At 47.5% G+C, this 18,404-nt stretch overlaps 2 protein-coding genes across 2 annotated transcripts in view; both read left to right on the top strand.

Moving 5' to 3' along the window:
• Positions 1-323, top strand: part of LOC127329859 (uncharacterized) — a 1,980-nt gene extending 1,657 nt beyond the window's left edge. The window contains exon 1 of the mRNA XM_051356305.2: positions 1-323. This exon is cut by the window's left edge and continues 1,657 nt beyond it. Coding sequence (XP_051212265.1) covers positions 1-303 — 303 coding nt within the window. The 3' untranslated portion in view covers positions 304-323.
• Positions 324-14,597: 14,274 nt separating this feature from the next.
• LOC139831798 (uncharacterized) lies at positions 14,598-17,901 on the top strand. The gene is made up of 2 exons (XM_071821133.1): positions 14,598-15,111; positions 15,581-17,901. Exons 1-2 carry the CDS (start codon positions 14,598-14,600, stop codon positions 17,899-17,901), a joined length of 2,835 nt encoding a protein of 944 aa, XP_071677234.1.
• Positions 17,902-18,404: the final 503 nt, after the last annotated feature.

The raw sequence follows: 18,404 nt of genomic DNA, 5'->3' as shown, positions 1-18,404 counted from the left end.
GAGCACTTTCTCGCCATGGAGCACAAGCCTGTCGTCAATGAAGAAGATGATGATAACCGAGTTTTCCACACGGAAGAGGCATCCAAGCTTGCGAAAGAATTGATGGCGATGCCGGACGGTACACGCTGGAGGCTCATGTACCGGGTGTGGTTGGGCATGCTCTTCTACTCCGCCAGCATGTGCAGGGGTAACCTGCACGCCAAGAGCTTGGCCGAAGGTGGGGAGTTCCTGTCTTTCATATGGCTTATGCTCGGGCTCAAAGGGGCTAAGTTTTTGGCCGACAAGCTTCAGATGGCGCCCTAGATCCGAGTAAATGGCACTGGGGGTCACACAACTTGTCCCGTATGTGCACTTAAGTCACAGAAGTTGCGAAATGTGCAAATGGGTCACATAACTTTACTTCCGTGTGCATGTCAGGTCACAAACCGGTATGTTATTTGGTTTTGCAAAAATACCGCCTGGAAATTTGTAGAAACACCCTTACTATATATATTTCCTGATGAAGTCAATCCAGAGTGACCAGCCTGTACAGGTGGATCCCACATGGCAGGCGTGTAGGAAATAACTAAAATGGAAATGGGCGCAGGATGGGGATTCGACCTTGAGACCTGCTAGGTACATGCGGGCGCGTAGAACCAACAAACCACCTGATCGCTTGGGTACATTGGGTGGATTATAACTTATTATACAATATATTACTCTGGAGAATTAGCATATTTTAAAATTTGAAATTTAAAAATAAAATTTTTATTTCGAAAATACATATACATTGTTATTATGTACGTGATAAGTTGCGGTAAAAAATCTTTATGATTTGGGTTGTTGAAAATAATAATTCATAAAGTATATATATGAGTGTTTTTGTCAGAAATTTGTATTTTTTATTTCCAAAAACACAACGTATTTTCAAAAGAAAATTTTGTCGTCCAATCTTTGACATATATATATAGATAAGTATTTTTAGCATATTATTTTGAGACTGAAAGGTGGATGTTTCGAAAATTTCAGCAAGCTAAAAAAAAATGTCGTTCTCAATGTATATGTATTTCCGATATTTTTTTCTACAGCCCAAATCATATCGATTTTTTTACCGCATCTTCGCACGTACATAATAACAATGTATATGTATTTCCGAATTAATATTTGTAGTTTTAACTCAAATTTAATTGTTTAAAATAAACTAATTCTCCACAGGAATATATATTATAATAAAGCGTAATCCACATCTTTTACTGAAGTGAACTAGTGGTGTCCTGGTTCTGGGTGCAAGCCTGGACTATCAGGTCTCAAGTTCGAGTCCCCACATTGCTCCTATTTTAATTTTATTTCTTTCCTACGGGCCTGATAGGTGGGACCCGCACGGACAGGCTGGTCATTATGGGGTTGACTTCTTCACAATATAGAGATAGTAAGGGTTGTTTCTGCAAATTTTCTGAGCGGTATTTTTGCGAAACCAGACAGCTGACCGGTTTGTGACCTAGCGTGCACACGGAAGTAAAGTTATGTGACTCATTTGCACATTTTGCAACTTTCGTGACTTAAGTGCACGTGCGGGACAAGTTGTGTGACTCCCAGTGCCATTTACTCCCTAGATCCACTTAATATGTGTGTGCACTGGTTGTTTAATTTACTAGTTTGGTTTATATCTAGCTAGCTTGCATGCATGCTACTATGGACCTTCAGTTTGTACGTACCTGCAGCTTGCTTCGTTTTGCCTCTTTTTTTTACATTGCGTTTGTCCTTGCTTCTGTGTTTTACTTGCTAATAAAAATAAATATGGTGTGCTGCTAGTTGTTTTACCTAATTTACTGATTTATTTCTATTATCATGCTTGTTTCAATGTGCGGAGTGTGCTATTTTGCCCTTCTCGTACGTTGAGTTGGCCTGTCCTATATGTCATTTTCCATGTCATTTAGGCTCTTCTCACACAATACTGAAAGAGCAACACTTTAAATTAATAAAGCCCAGATAACGGTCAGTTCAATACAGAGTGCTAAAAGACACCCTACAGGAAGCAAAAAAAAACCTTATCAGATTCTCCAATTGGAGGCAGCCCGGGTGACAGGGGTCTCGCGCTCTATCCGAGCAGCTTATTTGCCTCCTGATCAGTTCCCTGCCGTATTTGCCTTCTGTTTCATGTACCAATTCTTTAACTCAACTTAGCTTGAACATGAAGGCTGGAAACCAAAGTGTGAAGCGACAGAGAGCATTGGTTTGGAAGAGATCACTAGCATGATAATAGAAATAAATCAGTAAATTAGGTCAAGGAGCTAGTCACGAGAATCCTCCGACAGCACAACCATGTGACCTGGAAGCTGCAAAAAAAAAAACATGAGCATCAGATGCAAATCAATGATGACTGGATGTTCAAAAACAAATAACAACTGAAAGTTAGTTGCATGACTGAAGCAACGTTGTTCCTTCCATGGTTCATGTGTATCTCTATTCATGGCTGGCCGAACCACAAAGTGATTGTCTTCACCAGATCTATAACAAAACAGACCAACCAATCCAGAGGCCCATGAGTTCTTGATCAGTAATCAACGTAGCCTCAAGGGAATTACGCGATCCAAAGTAATTAATCTCAGGAAACGGACAAATGCAAATGGAACTCCCAGATGATTACGGAAATCAGCACGTCTGCTAGGTACGCTTTCACAGAGTAGTGGCCGACTCCTGCACCCCCTCCCGCACCCCTCCCAAACCCTAACCGCCTCCCGCCGCCGTCGCCGGTAGCACCGCCGGGCAAAGATTGCGGGGCGTGGCGGCGGTGGCCTTCCCTCACTGCCGCGCTGGGGTTGGCGGCCGTGATCCCTCCTCGATGCTGCGACCGGTCGGACGTGGATGGTGCTGGGCGGCGGTGACCAGACCTTGATCTGCGCTGCGCCCCCCGCCTCCTGTCGGCTCCTCACCGTGGCATGCCAGAGGTGGCTGGTGGTGGGCGGCCGGTAGGTCCTTGACCTGTGCCACTGTATCCCCCCCCCCCCCCCGCCTCTCGTCGGTGCGTGGAGGTGATCTTGGGCTTCTCCCGCGACACGAGATCGCCCGAGGCAGCAGCCTTGGGTTCAACGGTGGAGGTGGCTCTCTTCTTCGCCGGAAATGGTTGGCATGTGGATTGTGGTGGTGGGTCTTTTGATCTGTCACCGCGTCTCGGCAGCGAGGTGGAGAGGCGTGGAAGCCGGCGACGGCTGATGTTGCCGGTGGAGGGCTGGCTTTCGGCTACAGCGGTGCCCAGGGCGTGTGCGATGTCTCCGGACAATGCGATGTGCTCTTGGTGTCTCCGGCGGCAACTGTGGCCAGCCTGGGATCGTCGCTGGCGTGGGGGACCGACCTGAATAAAGGTGGCTGTCCTAGGGTCTCTCTTGGGCGAAGTTGAAGACTTACCTAAGGTTTGCTCTTCTCGATTTGGCAGGAATGTTGTGTTCCGGAAGGATCCGCCGGCAAATGTAACAGTGGTTCTTTTGCCTGGAGTTTGCTGGATCAGTGGTATTCAGTCTTGCGCACCCATGCTTTTATTCCGGCCGATTGGTTCTAGAGGGCGTGGCGCGAAGCTCTGGTCTGTGTTAGCATCAAGAGACATTTTGGTCCATGATGCAGTCAGATGAAGGGAATAACATGACGGCCGGAGCGGAGGGACTAGCTAAGGGAGGTTCAAGTCTCCGCGTTGTTGAGGGACTTGCTTGGTGTCCCGGGCTCCGCAAAAGTCGTATGGAAATGAGGACGACAGCACAGGTGAAGTTCAGAGTACTACCTTTCAGGGTAAAACCCCAAGGTTTGGCCTTAACTAGTTGTGTCTGGCAATGACCTTGTTGGAGGCATTGTTTTCAGAGCGAGGACTATCTTCAGGGTGAAAACCTAAGATCTTTGGTCGGCCGACAACGACGTTGGTGTACTGTTTCCTTCTTGGAGGCATAGTTTTTGGAGATTCTGTATTTCAGATGTTGTCTTGGTGGTGGTTGTATTGCTATTGCTAAGCCTAGCTAGGATGCTATAGCGGGAATTTTGTTTCTTATGCTTTTTTTAGCTATGTGCATCCGTACTGCCATTAGGGTGTCGCGTTGGTTTGCATTACCTGCTCTATAGTTTTTGACATTATAACTACTATTTAGGAGATGGAATTGTCCATCCAGCTGATTATTTACTCTTTATACATGAATCATGCGAGTTGTTCAAGTGTGTAGGTATTTCAATGGAGAAAGTTAAGAGGAATTTATTCTTCTTATCACTTATGGGAAGAGCCGCGGAATGGTATAAGATGCTGAAGAATGGCCGATCTATTGGATGAGAGGAAATAGTACCTCTCTTTTATTCTAAATTCTATCCTCCAAGTGAGATGCATAAAGATCGAAATCAAATATATAATTTCTGGCCTCAAGATGGAGAGAGTATTTCCCAAGCGTGGGGGAGATTGAAGTCACTAATGCTCAAATATCCCATTCATGAGCTTCCAAGTAATATTATTATTAATAACTTCTATGCAAGGCTTTCTCTTCATGATAATGATTTATTGAATGCTTTTTGTTCTGGATCATTTACACGTACGAAGGAAGAAGCTAAATGGGCCTTCTCGATCGTATTTAGGAAAATACTGAAAGATGAGAGAATGATAAAGGAAGAAAGTCAGATATAACTTATGATTATGAATGTATTTAATCTTTTATGCGAACTGATGACTTTTGTAATATTAGTGTTGTTTATGGTCTTGATTCTCAAATTCTTGCAAATTGTTTTAAGGCTTTGGCCTCTTATCTTGATGTTCCTAAAAAGGAGTGGAACAAGTACCATGCACCTTATAAACATATTTCTAATTATGTTCCTGCTAAAAATATTTAAGTTTGTATTGTTGATCGTGTTTTGCCTGAACCTTATATTCAGAAAGTACCTTTTCCGGCCATAGTGTCATGAATCTGTTAAAGCCCAGAACTGCAGTTATGTATGTGTTCTCCGTGGAATCGTTGAGACTAATCTTTCCTCGGTTGAACATGTTTATTCAAGAGCATGACTTGCTTTCTTGGACACGCTAACTATTTAGATATTTAAATGATAGGCATTGCTCTGCTCAGATCCGCTTGAAATTGTTTATAGATGCACAAATATTAGTTTTGCTCTGAAGGAATGTGACACTCTAAGCTTTAAAAAAAATGCTTCTCGTTTAATGCCCATGTGCTCTGAAGGTATTATTGAAGCGATCAAAATATCCATTCCATGGTTGTTGTCAGTTTTCCTAGTACTAAAGAAGACAAGAAATGGAGTAGGACTATTCACAAGCAAAGCATCCAACTCCGGTGGGAGCGAAAGATAGGAGATAGAGTTAAGCTGCAGCCATATCACATATGACACACCGTGTACAGAGGGTGCTTATGATTAGGAAGCACCGAGATTTGAGACGATGAATGTGGACACAAAACTGAATCGTTGATTAGGAAACATCGGGATTTAAGGCGATGAATATGAACGGAACACTACATCATTGACACAAACAGTTGGCATAGCAGTTAGCACCATGCCACTATTAGCATGGCTCACAATATTTCTCAGGACTACAACAAGTGAGCCTCGGGCGTAGGACTTCCATCGAACTCGACGCAGATCCTGCAAGAATAAGAATCTTTTGAATCTTTTCCTCCCGTGGTCTCTCCTCTCAGCCGCCGCCCTAACCCTAGCCGCCTCCAGTTCATCCTCCTCCATAGATTGGTTCCCCCTCCTCCGGTCGGCTTCGCCGGCGTCAGGAGGAGTGGGGAACCCGATCTATGCGTGGAGTTTTGAATAAAAGTATTGTTTTCATTAGATTATGTTAGGATTTTGGTAGCCGCCTTCTTGTTGGTTTCCCCTCAATGGAGATGGCATCGTATGCAATAAGTGATCTTCGGACTTTCGTTCGGCGACGAGATCTTCTTCCCGGCGTCAATGGTGGTGTTGAACAATCACAATTTTCTAGGTATGGGTCTTCGGATCTTGCTTCGCCAGATCGATTTTAGATCTTTTGTCGTTGTTGCCGCGAGGAGGATTATCCTCGCAGTTTTTGTCCCGGCTGCTACGTCCTCGACAATGGTGATTCGTACTCTCGACTCTCCATCGACGACGACAAAGCTAGTTGGTTATTATTCCCTGATATACCGGTGTTGGTACTCTTGCCGATGTTGTATGACTGCTTTAATGGTTGCGTGCGTGCACGCAGTCTTGGCATTGCGGCTCAAAAAATTATGGGAGAACTTTCGTCGGTATCTACAGGTCTATGGTTCGTTATGTATCTTTGGCTGCCTTCACAAGAGTACAAGATTGTGTTCTGAAAGAAGAAAGAAATTGAAGACCTCGAAGATTTGTTACTATCTTTTAGACTTTATTTTGTAATCGTTGGAGTCAGTTCATGTATCTCTACCATGTACTATTTGTTACTATGAATATATGTGGTATTGATTGTCAAAAAAAAAAGAATCTTTTGAATAATTTAATAAACCCGCGACAAGAAAAACAAAACATATCTAAGAAACCTAAATAGAACCATGAATACCTGCCGGTGTCAGCGTGTGGAGGAGGCCATCAGGGGCAGTGGTGTGCCGGGGCGGTAGCAGCGTGGCCGAGCCGCAACACACGCAGTAGAGGTGGCGGCCGGCAGCAGCTGCGCGGCAGCTAGCTCGAGCCGCCACAGTGCAGCATGGCGGTGGCGTGCCAGGGCGACAAACCCTCCTTGCACAACAAGAACAAGTAGGGGCTTATTGGAACGCCCTGACGAATACCTCGGATAGGAATCCGGTTGGATAAGATCACCATTTACCCGTACAACATACCTAACATTGGTCATGCATCGCACGATAGATTTGATCCAAGGTAGAGCAAAACGCAACTTTACCAAACAACCATAAAATAGTACCACTCCACCCTATTAGCTTTCATCATGTCGATCTTCATGATGAAAAAGGGTTTCTCTGTACGTTGTCTCCTGATTGTATGAAGAGTCAACGGAAAAATAGTGTGCTATTTCAGCGTTATAGCGGCGCTATAGCGTATTTCGAAAGTGAACGCTACGCTATGCATATTTGGTTCCCTATGACGCTAATCTTTACTATTAAATTACAATAGGTGACTGGCTGGTGTCACACTTGGGCCAGATTTTATCTGGACCTAAAGTAAGTTTTCATAGTAATGAAAGGCCCGTACGCAGGGGGAGAAACCAGCGGACAAACTATGTTACTCACGGGCGACCCTAGCTGGCGATCGTTCGCTCAAAACTTTCTTAGCGATCACTTTCCGACAGCTTTTTTGGGTTACGTGAGCAAACTTCTTTCTTCTCCTTTCTCTGACTCACGTCCATGTTAAAACTTATCAAATTCGAAATTTTAAAATGTTTTATCTCTCAAACAACACCTCCGATTTAAGATCCGTTTTCACAATCAAATCCGTCTCGACGAGATCTTCAAAACTAGCACCCATGTTGATATGTTTCGACAAACTTATTTTCCGGCTAAAAGTTATCAATCCTCTCTATCTGAATAATCAACCTCTCCGTACTTGAGTGATCAACGGTAAATATATAAAATTATCAACCTGGTGTAGGCTATTGAGGGAAAGTTCTGCATGCATGCACAAAAAGACGAATCCGCTGATGTCAGCGGAATCTTTTGCAAATTTCAAAATTCAAAATGTTTTAACTTTCAAACGACAACTTCAAATTAAGATTCGCTTTCACCAATAAATCCGTCTCGACGAGATCTTCAAAACTAGCACCCATGTTGATATGTTTCGAGAAACTTTTTTTCGAGCTAAAATTTATCAACCCGCTCTATCTGAATAATCAACACCTCCGTACTTGAGTGATCAACGGTAAATGTATAAAATTATCAACCTGGTGTAGACTATTGAGGAAAAGTTCTGCATGCATGCACAAACAGACGAATATGCTGATGTCAGCGGAATCTTTTCCAAATTTGTAAATTCAAAACGTTTTAACTTTCAAACGACAACTCCAAATTAAGATTCGCTTTCACCAATAAATTCGTCTCGACGAGATCTTCAAAACTAGCACCCATGTTGATATGTTTCGAGAAACTTTTTTTCGGGCTAAAAGTTATCAACCCTCTCTATCTGAATAATCAACCCCTCCGTACTTGAGTGATCAACGGTAAATATATAAAATTATCAACCTGATGTAGGCTATTGAGGAAAAGTTCTGCTTGCATGCACAAATAGACGAATATGCTGATGTCAGCGGAATCTTTTCCAAATTTGTAAATTCAAAATGTTTTAACTTTCAAACGACAACTCCAAATTAAGATTCGCTTTCACCAATAAATCCGTCTCGACGAGATCTTCAAAACTAGCACCCATGTTGATATGTTTCGAGAAACTTTTTTTCGGGCTAAAATTTATCAACCCTCTCTATCTGAATAATCAACCCCTTCGTACTTGAGTGATCAACGGTAAATGTATAAAATTATCAACCCAAAGTTAATTTTATTTGGAACAGTTTAGAGATTTTTTTTAGTTTAGAAGCTATCAACCCGGTGTTCTGTTATTTATCAACAGTAAATATAAATAACTACCAACCCTAAAAATCTAATTTTATTTTGAATATTTTGGCGACTATTTTTTGTTTACAAGTTATCAACTCGGTGCCCCGTTATATATCAATGGTAATTATAAATAACTACCAACGCTAAAAAATATTCCATTTAGAATATTTTAGCGAACATTTTTTTATTTTACAAGCTATCAACCCGGTGCCTCGTGATTTATCAACGATAAATATAAATAAATAATAACCCTAAAAAGTATTTCATTTAGAATATTTTAGCGACTCTCTTTTAGTTTAGAAGCTATCAACCCGGTGACCCGCTATTTATCAATGGTAAATATAAATAAATATCAACCCTAAAAATTTAATTTAATTTAAAATATGTGGCGACTCTTTTTTTGTTTACAAGTTATCACCCCGGTGCCCCGTTATTTATCAACAGTAAAAATAAATACCTAGCAACCCTAAAAAGTAATTTTCATTAACAATTTTTTTAGCAACTTTTGTTAGCTTACAACTTAAAACAGTACTTAATTTGAGTAGCAAGTGGTAGTTCATTTGAGTTGCAAGTGGATCTTCCCACCCGTTATTTTTCCCCTTAAAATCCACTGGCCCGAAAAAGGGAATTGCAAAAGGACCCCATTAAATATGAATTACCGTACGAAAAAAACCCAAAAGGGAATTGCAAAAAGAGAATTGAGAGTCTGCCTCGTGCTAAAGAAAAAGAGTGAGATGGTATATGTATGCATGCAATAATTTATGAAAGAGTGATGAAAAGTTGGTTCATTAAATGCAAATCCATGAGATGCTCTGTGCATGTGCATGCATGCAGTGTGAACGCTCTTGGCTGCATGCAACTTGCAAAGTAGTAATACAAGCTATTAGTGTGAACACGTGTGAACGCAATTAAAACACTATATGATACAAAGGGAATTGAGTCACACTTTCGCGCGAGCGCTTCACGCCGACACAAACCGATCGCTCGAGCGAGCGATTGCCAGGGAGAGGATTCGGTTACTCACGATAGCTACTGGGAACGTAAGAAAAAAAGGAAAGAAGAAACGGGCAGCTAGATCTGGTTCGGTTTATGTTGCCTGTAGGAAAGCTTAGAAGTTACGACATTGTGGTCGTGTAGGATACGATAGTACGGACTACAATAAACTGAGCAGCTAAACCGTGTCAGATAAGGTAGCTAGGCAAAGACAAGCAATCAACCAACTTGCAACGTACCTAGCTACATCCAAAGAAAATACACAGCTGTTATTAATGTGCTTCATGATGTACGATAGCCAATGCAAATCAATCCAAGGATACTCGGTGGCTTCTACTTTACATGTTTGACTGATTTTCTTCCATTTACTCAGCTATTATTTTTTGATTTGTAACTCGGTGAGATCAAATCAGTTCGGTCCGATCGAGCATCAAATAGATGTCGCTCGGTAACATGAAAAAAAGACGTCCCTCCACACTCAATACCGTCTCGGTGAGTCAACCAAGGCAAAAATATTCTCATTTCCAGTGAAAATAAAAAACAAGAGCTATTTATTATTTGATGGTCGTTGCAACGCACGGGCTGGTATCACAAACGTGCCAAAACAGGTGTCTGGTTGGTGTTACAAACGGGCCAAAAAGTTTTTCAGGCCCAATATCTCGCATAGCGTCCGACCTCATCTACATGCTGGTCTTCAAAACAAAACCGAAAGTCCGAAATGCCCCGGGTTTGCTTGTTGGTCTTCAAAACAAAAAAAGAAACTGACTTTGTATTGTACATCGATTACAATCCAAATTCAACTCCAAATCAACGAGGATATTCATACGACCATATATGTATATGTAGCCTAGCAAAGCAGCCAAGAACACCAAATCACGCACACATGGATAATGGATTGTGCTGTCGTGCGCGTGGCAAGGTCTCTGATAGGAGGAACCTCTGCCATGAGAGGACTCGCCCAAAGAAAGACCCACGAAATTTGTCTGTCAGCCTGCATAGATACGTAGATACGCCGTCGCTTAGAGCAATAGCCTCGATGGGCCGGATCCAGGCGGAAGGGAGTCAACGTCGCCGTGCAGCTTACCATCTAGCCCCGGCTCCCTTTGGCCAGAATTCTGCCTTGGTGTGTCTCTCTTTCAAGCTTGCCATAAAATTTCACGCCCACCGAAACAGTTTTCTCGGCAGTTCCGGCCAGTAGCAAAGAGGTGCCGGCGCTGAGACAGACCATTGGTAGCTCAGCTCACTTTTTATCCTTATCAGGGCACAATAATCAAGATCGTTATATCTCACAGTGATTCGCTGCGAACCTGATAGTCGTTGCCGTACAAGAAGAGAAAGAACACATGATATGTTACTGATAGACTAAGAGAGATGGGAGAAGGTAAATACAAAAAGCCTGCAACTTGCAAAGCTCAAAATAGATCGATGAAACATGCAAAGTGTGAATAGCGGGGAGTTAACCTCCATCATTCCATTTCCATATGTTGTTCGGACATACAAAGAAAAAAAATATAGATCAATGAAACATGGTCTAATGCAGGGCAAGCGGCCGGCCGGACGGGAGACTCATTCCAGCATGTAGCTTAGCTGAATAGCTGTACAAAACGCAATCTGTTTTTTCCTAGAATATAGAGTAAAATAGAACGGACGGAGTATGAGCTACTCGGATTTAGTGTGCAGCGATTTCTCAAGATTTCCATACATTTCCTTATAAATCTAAAGGAGGCTAAAATAAACATGAAACTTACAATTAAATTTTCATGACAGATTTCTTTTTAATATTAAGATATAATAACCCGTAGCAACGCACGGACATTCAACTAGTCACGCTATATATTAGCGACACTATGCGCACTATTTTTCGTAGCATTATAGCTGCGCTATTTTTATAGCATTGTAGCGGTGCTATTAGCGATGGTGTGCTTGCCCAGCCACGCCATGCTGCCGTCAGTGACGGAGCCGGCCGGAGGGGAGCTTCAGTGGCGCCGACAACCTTGGAGGCAATGGAGGGGCTAATCTGATTTGCAACTACATCCACACTAGTATCCTGGGCGAAAACAACATCTCACCCACCCACCCCCACCCCTCGCCGCCGGTGGCCATCTCGGCCACGGCGTAGCTGTGACACCACCCCTCGAGTGCAACATGACCGTTGCTCGTGCCTCGCGCCCGCGGGACCGGTCCGGACCGAGCTCGGCAGGGGCTTCTCCGGCATCTGCGGAGAGGATATGCTTCTCCGGCTCCTCGGATGCCTCCTCCAGATTCAATGCCACGCCCACCTATGCTGCAATGGCAGCCCGCCAGCCTACGCCGCTTTCAAGTCCTGCGCCGGCCTCGGACGCCCATGCCGCTGCTGCCTTTGAACCATCGGTCCGTAGCATCGTTGTGGTTCCAGAGAGGGCTGCGGCGCAGGCTTCATTGGAATGGCAACAAGTGCTGGGTAGGCGCGGACGGCGTTGTTCATCCTTGCCCGGTTCGGAGGCCGGAGTCAATGCGAGCCAGCTGCAAGCGAGCCGGGCTGCGGCCGCCGCCGCCTTTAAAGAGGAGCTCCGTGGCCGCTGCTTCAGATGCTTCAGCCACGAACACGTCGTAAGCAACTGCAAGAATCAAGCGCGGTGCCTCCATTGCCTCGATGCCGGCCACGCTGCAAGAAAGTGCCCCACTCGCCACCTCCCCAGAGTTCCTTTGCCGCCGCTACCCACCTCCTCAAGCCACCCACAGCTCCATAAACCTCCGGTGCACTCCAGGCTGACCTTCCCTCCTGACCATCCCAACTCTCTTCGACTACCTGCCCACTCCCGCCTTCGGTTCCCCGACGAGCTGCCGCAACCCCCTGCACCGGAGCAGGAGCGTCGCGGGCTGAGCGTGATGGCGCAGGAAGGAAGCTTCATCAGGCGCCCGCTGCACACCAAGGTGGTGCTCGACCACACGGAGGAGATGACGAGAGAGGAGGCCAGGCTTCGGAGCTCCGCGCTGGTGCTCACCGTCTCCGGCACGTGCCCCACGCTCTTGCCGGGCCAGATCGGAGACGGGCTGCTGCAGAGCTTCCCCGAACTCCCGCTCGGCGCGTTCCAGGTCTCCCTCATGCACCCAGGGTCCTTCTTCGTGTGTTTCGCCGAGCCGGCTTGGTTTGACCTGGTAGCAGCCCAAGGCTCTCTCCGGTGCGGGGCGACGCCGGTCCTCATCCGCCGCTGGCACCGTCTCACCTTCGCCATGTTCCGCAAGTACAGGTACAGCGTTCGCCTCTACCTCGAGCGCCTTTCGCCTCAAGCTTGGTCTTTCGACACAGTGCAACGGGCCTTGCCAAGCTGCCTCATCCACACCATTGCGGAGGACACCTTCTCCAAGCGGGGCCTTTCGTTCTACGTCGTCGATGCTTGGGTTGACAAGCTGGAGGATGTGCCCACGGAGACCACCTTCGACATCCACGAGCCGCGCCCTTGTGTCGACCCCCTCACCCGCGTCGAGCTTCCGCCGGGCTTTTCCTCGTCGGACGCCTCGCTTCCCGGTGCGGGCGCATCAACCAGGAGGTGCAATGAGGAGCTCTGGCGCACGGTGCCCCCGCGGATCATCAGCACCACGATCCTGGTCCACCTCGATAGCTCCATGTTCATCAGGCCGGCGCCGGCCGCGCGTGGCCAGTGGACCAGGGAAGACGACGACTACTTTGACGGCGATGACGACACCACGAGGACGGACGAGGTGAACTACCCCTGGACGCACGGCGTCGCGGATGATGTTTGGCACCAGAGGTTGGAGGCAGCCACCTCGGGTGCGGCCTCCGGACAGCACCGACCTCAGCCACGCAACGGTGGAGGAAGGCGCCGAGCGCTCCTGCCGGCGGGTTTCCTTCAAGTGCCGCTGCCAGCCCTGGCGGCGAACGGGGTGACGGTGGGCGCCGAGCAGCTTGCGACGTCCATGCAAGATCTGTGTGTTGACTCCAGGCCGCTAGCTGACAAGGTTGCTGCTGCGCCAGGACGGGAGCAGGCTGGTTCGGAGCTGACCGACAGGACGCTCACGGGCCCTGCTTCGACTGTTGTGCCTGAGGTGGGCTTGGTCAATGGACCCACACCCATACCTCCAGCTTCCCCTCCAAGGCATGGGCAGCTGTTCCAGGAAGAGGAGGCCACGCTGATGACGCTACAAGCCACCCCGGTCTCAAGCAAGATGGGACCAGGGGACATAGCGTCCCTGGGCCAGACGCAGGACGGGCAGGGCAGTGCGACCGAGCAACCCTTGCCCTATGCTGTCAAGAGCCAGGGACTGACCGTGGCGCCAGCAACCGCACCTGCTGCCCGTGACGAGCGAGCGGCTCCACGTGAAGCGTTTGAAGATGATGTACATCGCCATGTTGGGCCTCTGGGGGCCTACACGCCAACCCATGGCCTGCATGCTAGCCTGATGCCGCCAGCCCACCCTGCTGATCGCATCTCACCGATAGAGAGCATGCTGCAGAAGATTTGCGGCCCAGTTGCCCCAGCTCTGCTGCCAAGACCTCCCGCAGCTCCCCCACGCAAGACGAGACGCCGCCGATCTCCAGGAACGGCCACAAGACGCAGCTGCCGCAACCAAAACCGCAAGAAACCGGCGACAGGGTCGGGCAACAACACCATGCGCCTGGCACGGAAACTCATCATTAGCAAGAAGGGGCTGGCGATCGCAGAACCAGGGGAAGAAGAAGAGGAGCAGGCTGTTGAGGAATATGCCACGGCCTTTGACGAGCCTCTCACTGATGACAAGATGGAGGCACTCTCCGCCCTCGCCAAGTCAGGACATGCCAAGAAGAACCACCGCCAGGGGCATGTAGCCTAGGCCTGGAACAGTTGATCTGTCGCCTAGTCCTTATGATTAGTTACAGTATCCTTATTTGGAACGTCCGGGGCCTAAACAGCCCGACGCGGCGCACTGCTGTGAGAAGAGTTGTGCACCTGTATCACCCCGCTGTAGTTTGTTTTCAAGAATCCAAATTAGCTAATGTTGATCAAGCCATTGTTTTCGACTGTTGTGGGTCTGAGTATGCTGATTTTTTATGTTCTCACCGGCAGCGGCACAAGAGGGGGAATCATCCTTGCCTGGAACCCGGACTTAGTGGACATGGTGCAGCACACGTGTCAACCTTCCTTCATTGCCGCACGCTGCTGTTGGAGAGCAACAGGAGTCCAGTTCAATCTGATCACCGTCTACGGACCGCAGCAAGTGCCAGAGAAACTGCAATTCCTAGAAGACCTCAAGCCTTGCTGCCCAGCCACGCAACCGACGCTTTTACTGGGAGATTTCAATCTGATTTTGCAAGCTTCGGACAAGAACACCAACAACTATAACCGCAGGTTGATGGCTGCTTTCAGGAGATTCACCAATGATAATGAGCTGGAGGACATGTATATGCATGGAAGAAGATATACCTGGTCCAATGAGCAAGCTGATGCTATCAAAGTCAAGCTGGACCGGGCGCTTATGAACGAGATGTGGAGCAATGATCACCCCAACTGCATTCTGCAGGCCCTGTCCTCTGACCTTTCGGACCATTGCCCTCTGTTGCTCACGACTGACGCCACTTTCACACCGCCGCGACATTTCAGATTCGAAAACTATTGGATTGGAATGGAAGGTTTTGCAGAAACTACCCAACAGTCCTAGACACAACAAACCAATTGCTCTGATCCGTTTCTTCTGCTACATTGCAAGCTGACGAGGTTAGCAAGATCGTTGAGGAGGTGGAGTAGTCAGAACATCGGTGATCTCAAGCTCAGAGCAGCGATCACAAGCGAGCTGATCCGAGGCCTAGACAGTGCGATGGACAGGAGAAATCTTACAGAGCCAGAGAGAAGATTCAGAAACAGCCTCAAACTGAACTTGTTGGGCATTGCAGCGCTACAACGTTCCCACTGGAGGCAGCGATCGAGGATGGCTTGGCTAAAAGAGGGAGACGCTAACACAGGTTTCTTCCATGCCAAAGCTTCAGCAAAGCGAAGAAAGAAATTGGTTCTGTCCTTCCAAAAGAACGACCAGATCATAACGGGTCATGATGAAAAAATGGAATACATTCACGAGTACTTCATGAGCATGATTGGCACCAGGAACCAGAGGACACACACTCAAATTTCAGGAACTAGGCATCCTACCGTTACAGCTACAAGAACTGGAGACAGAGTTCACAGAGGCGGAAGTAAAAGCATGTGTGTTTGACATAGACGGAGATAAGGCACCTGGGCCGGATGGATTTACCGGCCGCTTCTTTCAGCACTACTGGAGCCTGGTTAAGAATGACATTATGGCTGCTATAAAGGCTTTCGCAACGTTGCAAACCTCAGAGCTTGACAGCCTCAACTCCGCAACCATGATACTGATTCCGAAAAAAACAGATGCAGAGACTGCTAGGGACTACAGACCAATAAGCCTCGTCTGTTACTTTGCCAAGTTGGTGGCGAAAGTGTTGGCCAAAAGACTGCAACCAAGAATGGGCGAGCTTGTCTGTTCGGCACAGAGTGCTTTTATCAAGGGTCGAGTAATCCATGATAATTTCACCTTCGTTCGTGGCCTGGCTCGCTCATATTTCTTGAAGAAGACCCCGGCACTGCTACTGAAGCTGGATATTCAAAAGGCCTTTGACAGCCTATCCTGGGAATTCTTACTCGAGGTTCTAGAGGCAAAAGGATTCGGGAGGAAATGGAGAGATTGGATCACGGCCATGTTAGCTACAGCGTCGACCAAGATACTCATCAACGGAGACCTCATAGAGATCATTTGGCATAGGAGAGGGTTAAGACAGGGAGACCCCCTATCCCCGCTGCTTTTTGTGCTCGCAATGGATGTCCTCTCAGCGATTCTTGGTTATGCTGATCAGCTGAACATTCTTAAACCCATTGGGGCTAACCTACCACGGTTCAGAGCTTCCTTATATGCCGACGATGTCGTGCTGTTCTTAAACCCCACGGTAGAGGAAGTGGCTGCTACACGCCGGCTGCTTGACTCTTTTGGAGAAGCAAGCGGATTACACATAAACTTCTCCAAGAGTTCCCTCTCCCCGATCCGCTGCAAGGAAATAGACCTGCAACCTTTGATCAATGAAATTCAATGCCCCCTAGCCACATTGCCATGCACGTATCTGGGACTACCTCTGTCCATCTCGAGGTTGACTCGCGCTGATCTGCAGCCCGTCATTGACAAAATGCTCAACAAGATGGCAAGTTGGAATAGGATTTCATCGTCGGCCGGAAGACTAACTTTGCTAGTATCGGTTGTCTACGCCATGCCGGTCTTTCAGATGATGGCAGTGCACCCTCCCAAATGGTTCACTAAGAGAATTGGGAAAGCGGCCAGGGGTTTCCTTTGGGCTAACAAGGATGTCGCCACCGGAGGGAAGTGCCTCGTTAGCTGGAAACAAGCTTGCTCTCCGAAGATTTATGGCGGGCTCGGAATCCCCGATCTTGCGGCCCACAGTATTGCCCTTCGATGCCGTTGGTTATGGAAAAATTGGATGGCTAAGGATAAGCCATGGACAGGCCTGCCACTACCCATTGATGAGAAGGTCCGCAACTTCTTCGAGGCATCTGTGAGGATCACGGTTGGAGATGGAGAAACCACAATGTTTTGGACGGATGCTTGGCATACTGAAGGGAAGTTTAGTGCCATCTTCCAGGAGCTTTTCAGCCACTGTACCCTTCGGCACATCTCGATCAAAAAGGCCCTAAACCATGGAAAATGGATCAAGCATTTCAAGGGGAACATGACGGGGACTGCTATACAACAGTATGTGATGCTATGGAACCTGGTGCGTAATGTGCAGCTCGCCGACGGAGTTCCTGTTGTAGTAACCTGGAAGTGGACGGCTGACGGAAAATACTCCGCGAGTTCGGCCTATGCGGCGCAGTTCATTGGCTCGATAAAACCTGACTTCCCTCCGTTGATTTGGAGATCGGATGCACCACCAAAGTGTAAGTTCTATGCTTGGTTGGCTGTCCAAGGTAGATGCATGACAGCCGATGTCTTGGCTAAGAAGGGCTGCCCTCACGACCCGCGCTGCTCCCTATGTCGAGCGCACCCCGAGACGGCTTCGCACCTCCTGGCGACCTGCCCTTTCGCGCAGGATGTCTGGAAGAGGCTCCTTGACCATGCGGTGCTGCCAGTGGCCTTGGCTCCGGGACCGTCCTCCGACCTTGCTTCGTGGCTAGGGACTTCCACTCACCAACTTACCAAGGAGAGGCGCAAGCTTTGGCTATCGATGGTTCCGCTAGTTTGGTGGTGCCTTTGGAAGGAACGGAATGACAGGATCTTCAGGCATATATCGGCTGCTCCTGCTGAGGTTGTTCAAGCTATTTTAGTGGAGGCTCGATCGTGGGTGCATGCTGGGAGAAGAAGGCTTTTGGCTCTAGTAGACAGACCAAGAGAACCGGACTAGGCTGCCTTGACCTGACGGCCTTGGGGTGCAAAGCTCCCTGTTGTTTTTATTTGTTCTTCCTCTGTGCCTTTCCTTTGAAAGGTTTTTCTTTTCCTTTATGGTTTTTCTTTAAACCTTTCGGTATACACGGGAACTAGTCTTCCCGCTTGTACTTTCCCTTCCCTAATCGCAATGAAAGCGACCAAGTCGCCTTTCGTCAAAAACTACATCCACACTTGTGTTGATTTGATCTGATCTGTGTCTACTCATTAGTCGAGTGCGATCTGTTATGCATCTACCCGTGCTGTTGGGGCATGGCACCTCAATGCCGCACAATTGAGCCGTCCAAACCAGCGCATCGCCTAGCGCTGCAATGGGTGGGCTCTCCTATCTTGCTCGCTACCGCCAGCTCGGAAGCACGGCGCAACGAGGCGATACAACGGCTTGGCACGAGAATGTATGTGGCTGTGGCACCACATGCTGGCTAGTCTGTGTATCTTCATGAAGTCACACATGCGTCCTCG

Source organism: Lolium perenne, chromosome 1 (genome assembly GCF_019359855.2).
Source record: "Lolium perenne isolate Kyuss_39 chromosome 1, Kyuss_2.0, whole genome shotgun sequence".
Taxonomy (NCBI): domain Eukaryota; kingdom Viridiplantae; phylum Streptophyta; class Magnoliopsida; order Poales; family Poaceae; genus Lolium; species Lolium perenne.
The sequence above is the reverse complement of the archived record's forward strand: the minus strand, read 5'-3'. Positions and strand labels throughout refer to the sequence as shown.

Bases quoted from the DNA above. Each gene is read 5' to 3' on its own strand.
- LOC139831798 (XM_071821133.1), top strand. From the start codon at position 14,598: ATGGTGCAGCACACGTGTCAACCTTCCTTCATTGCCGCACGCTGCTGT. The intron at 15,112-15,580 runs GTTTTGCAGAAA...GATTGGCACCAG, and splicing joins CTATTGGATTGGAATGGAAG to GAACCAGAGGACACACACTC.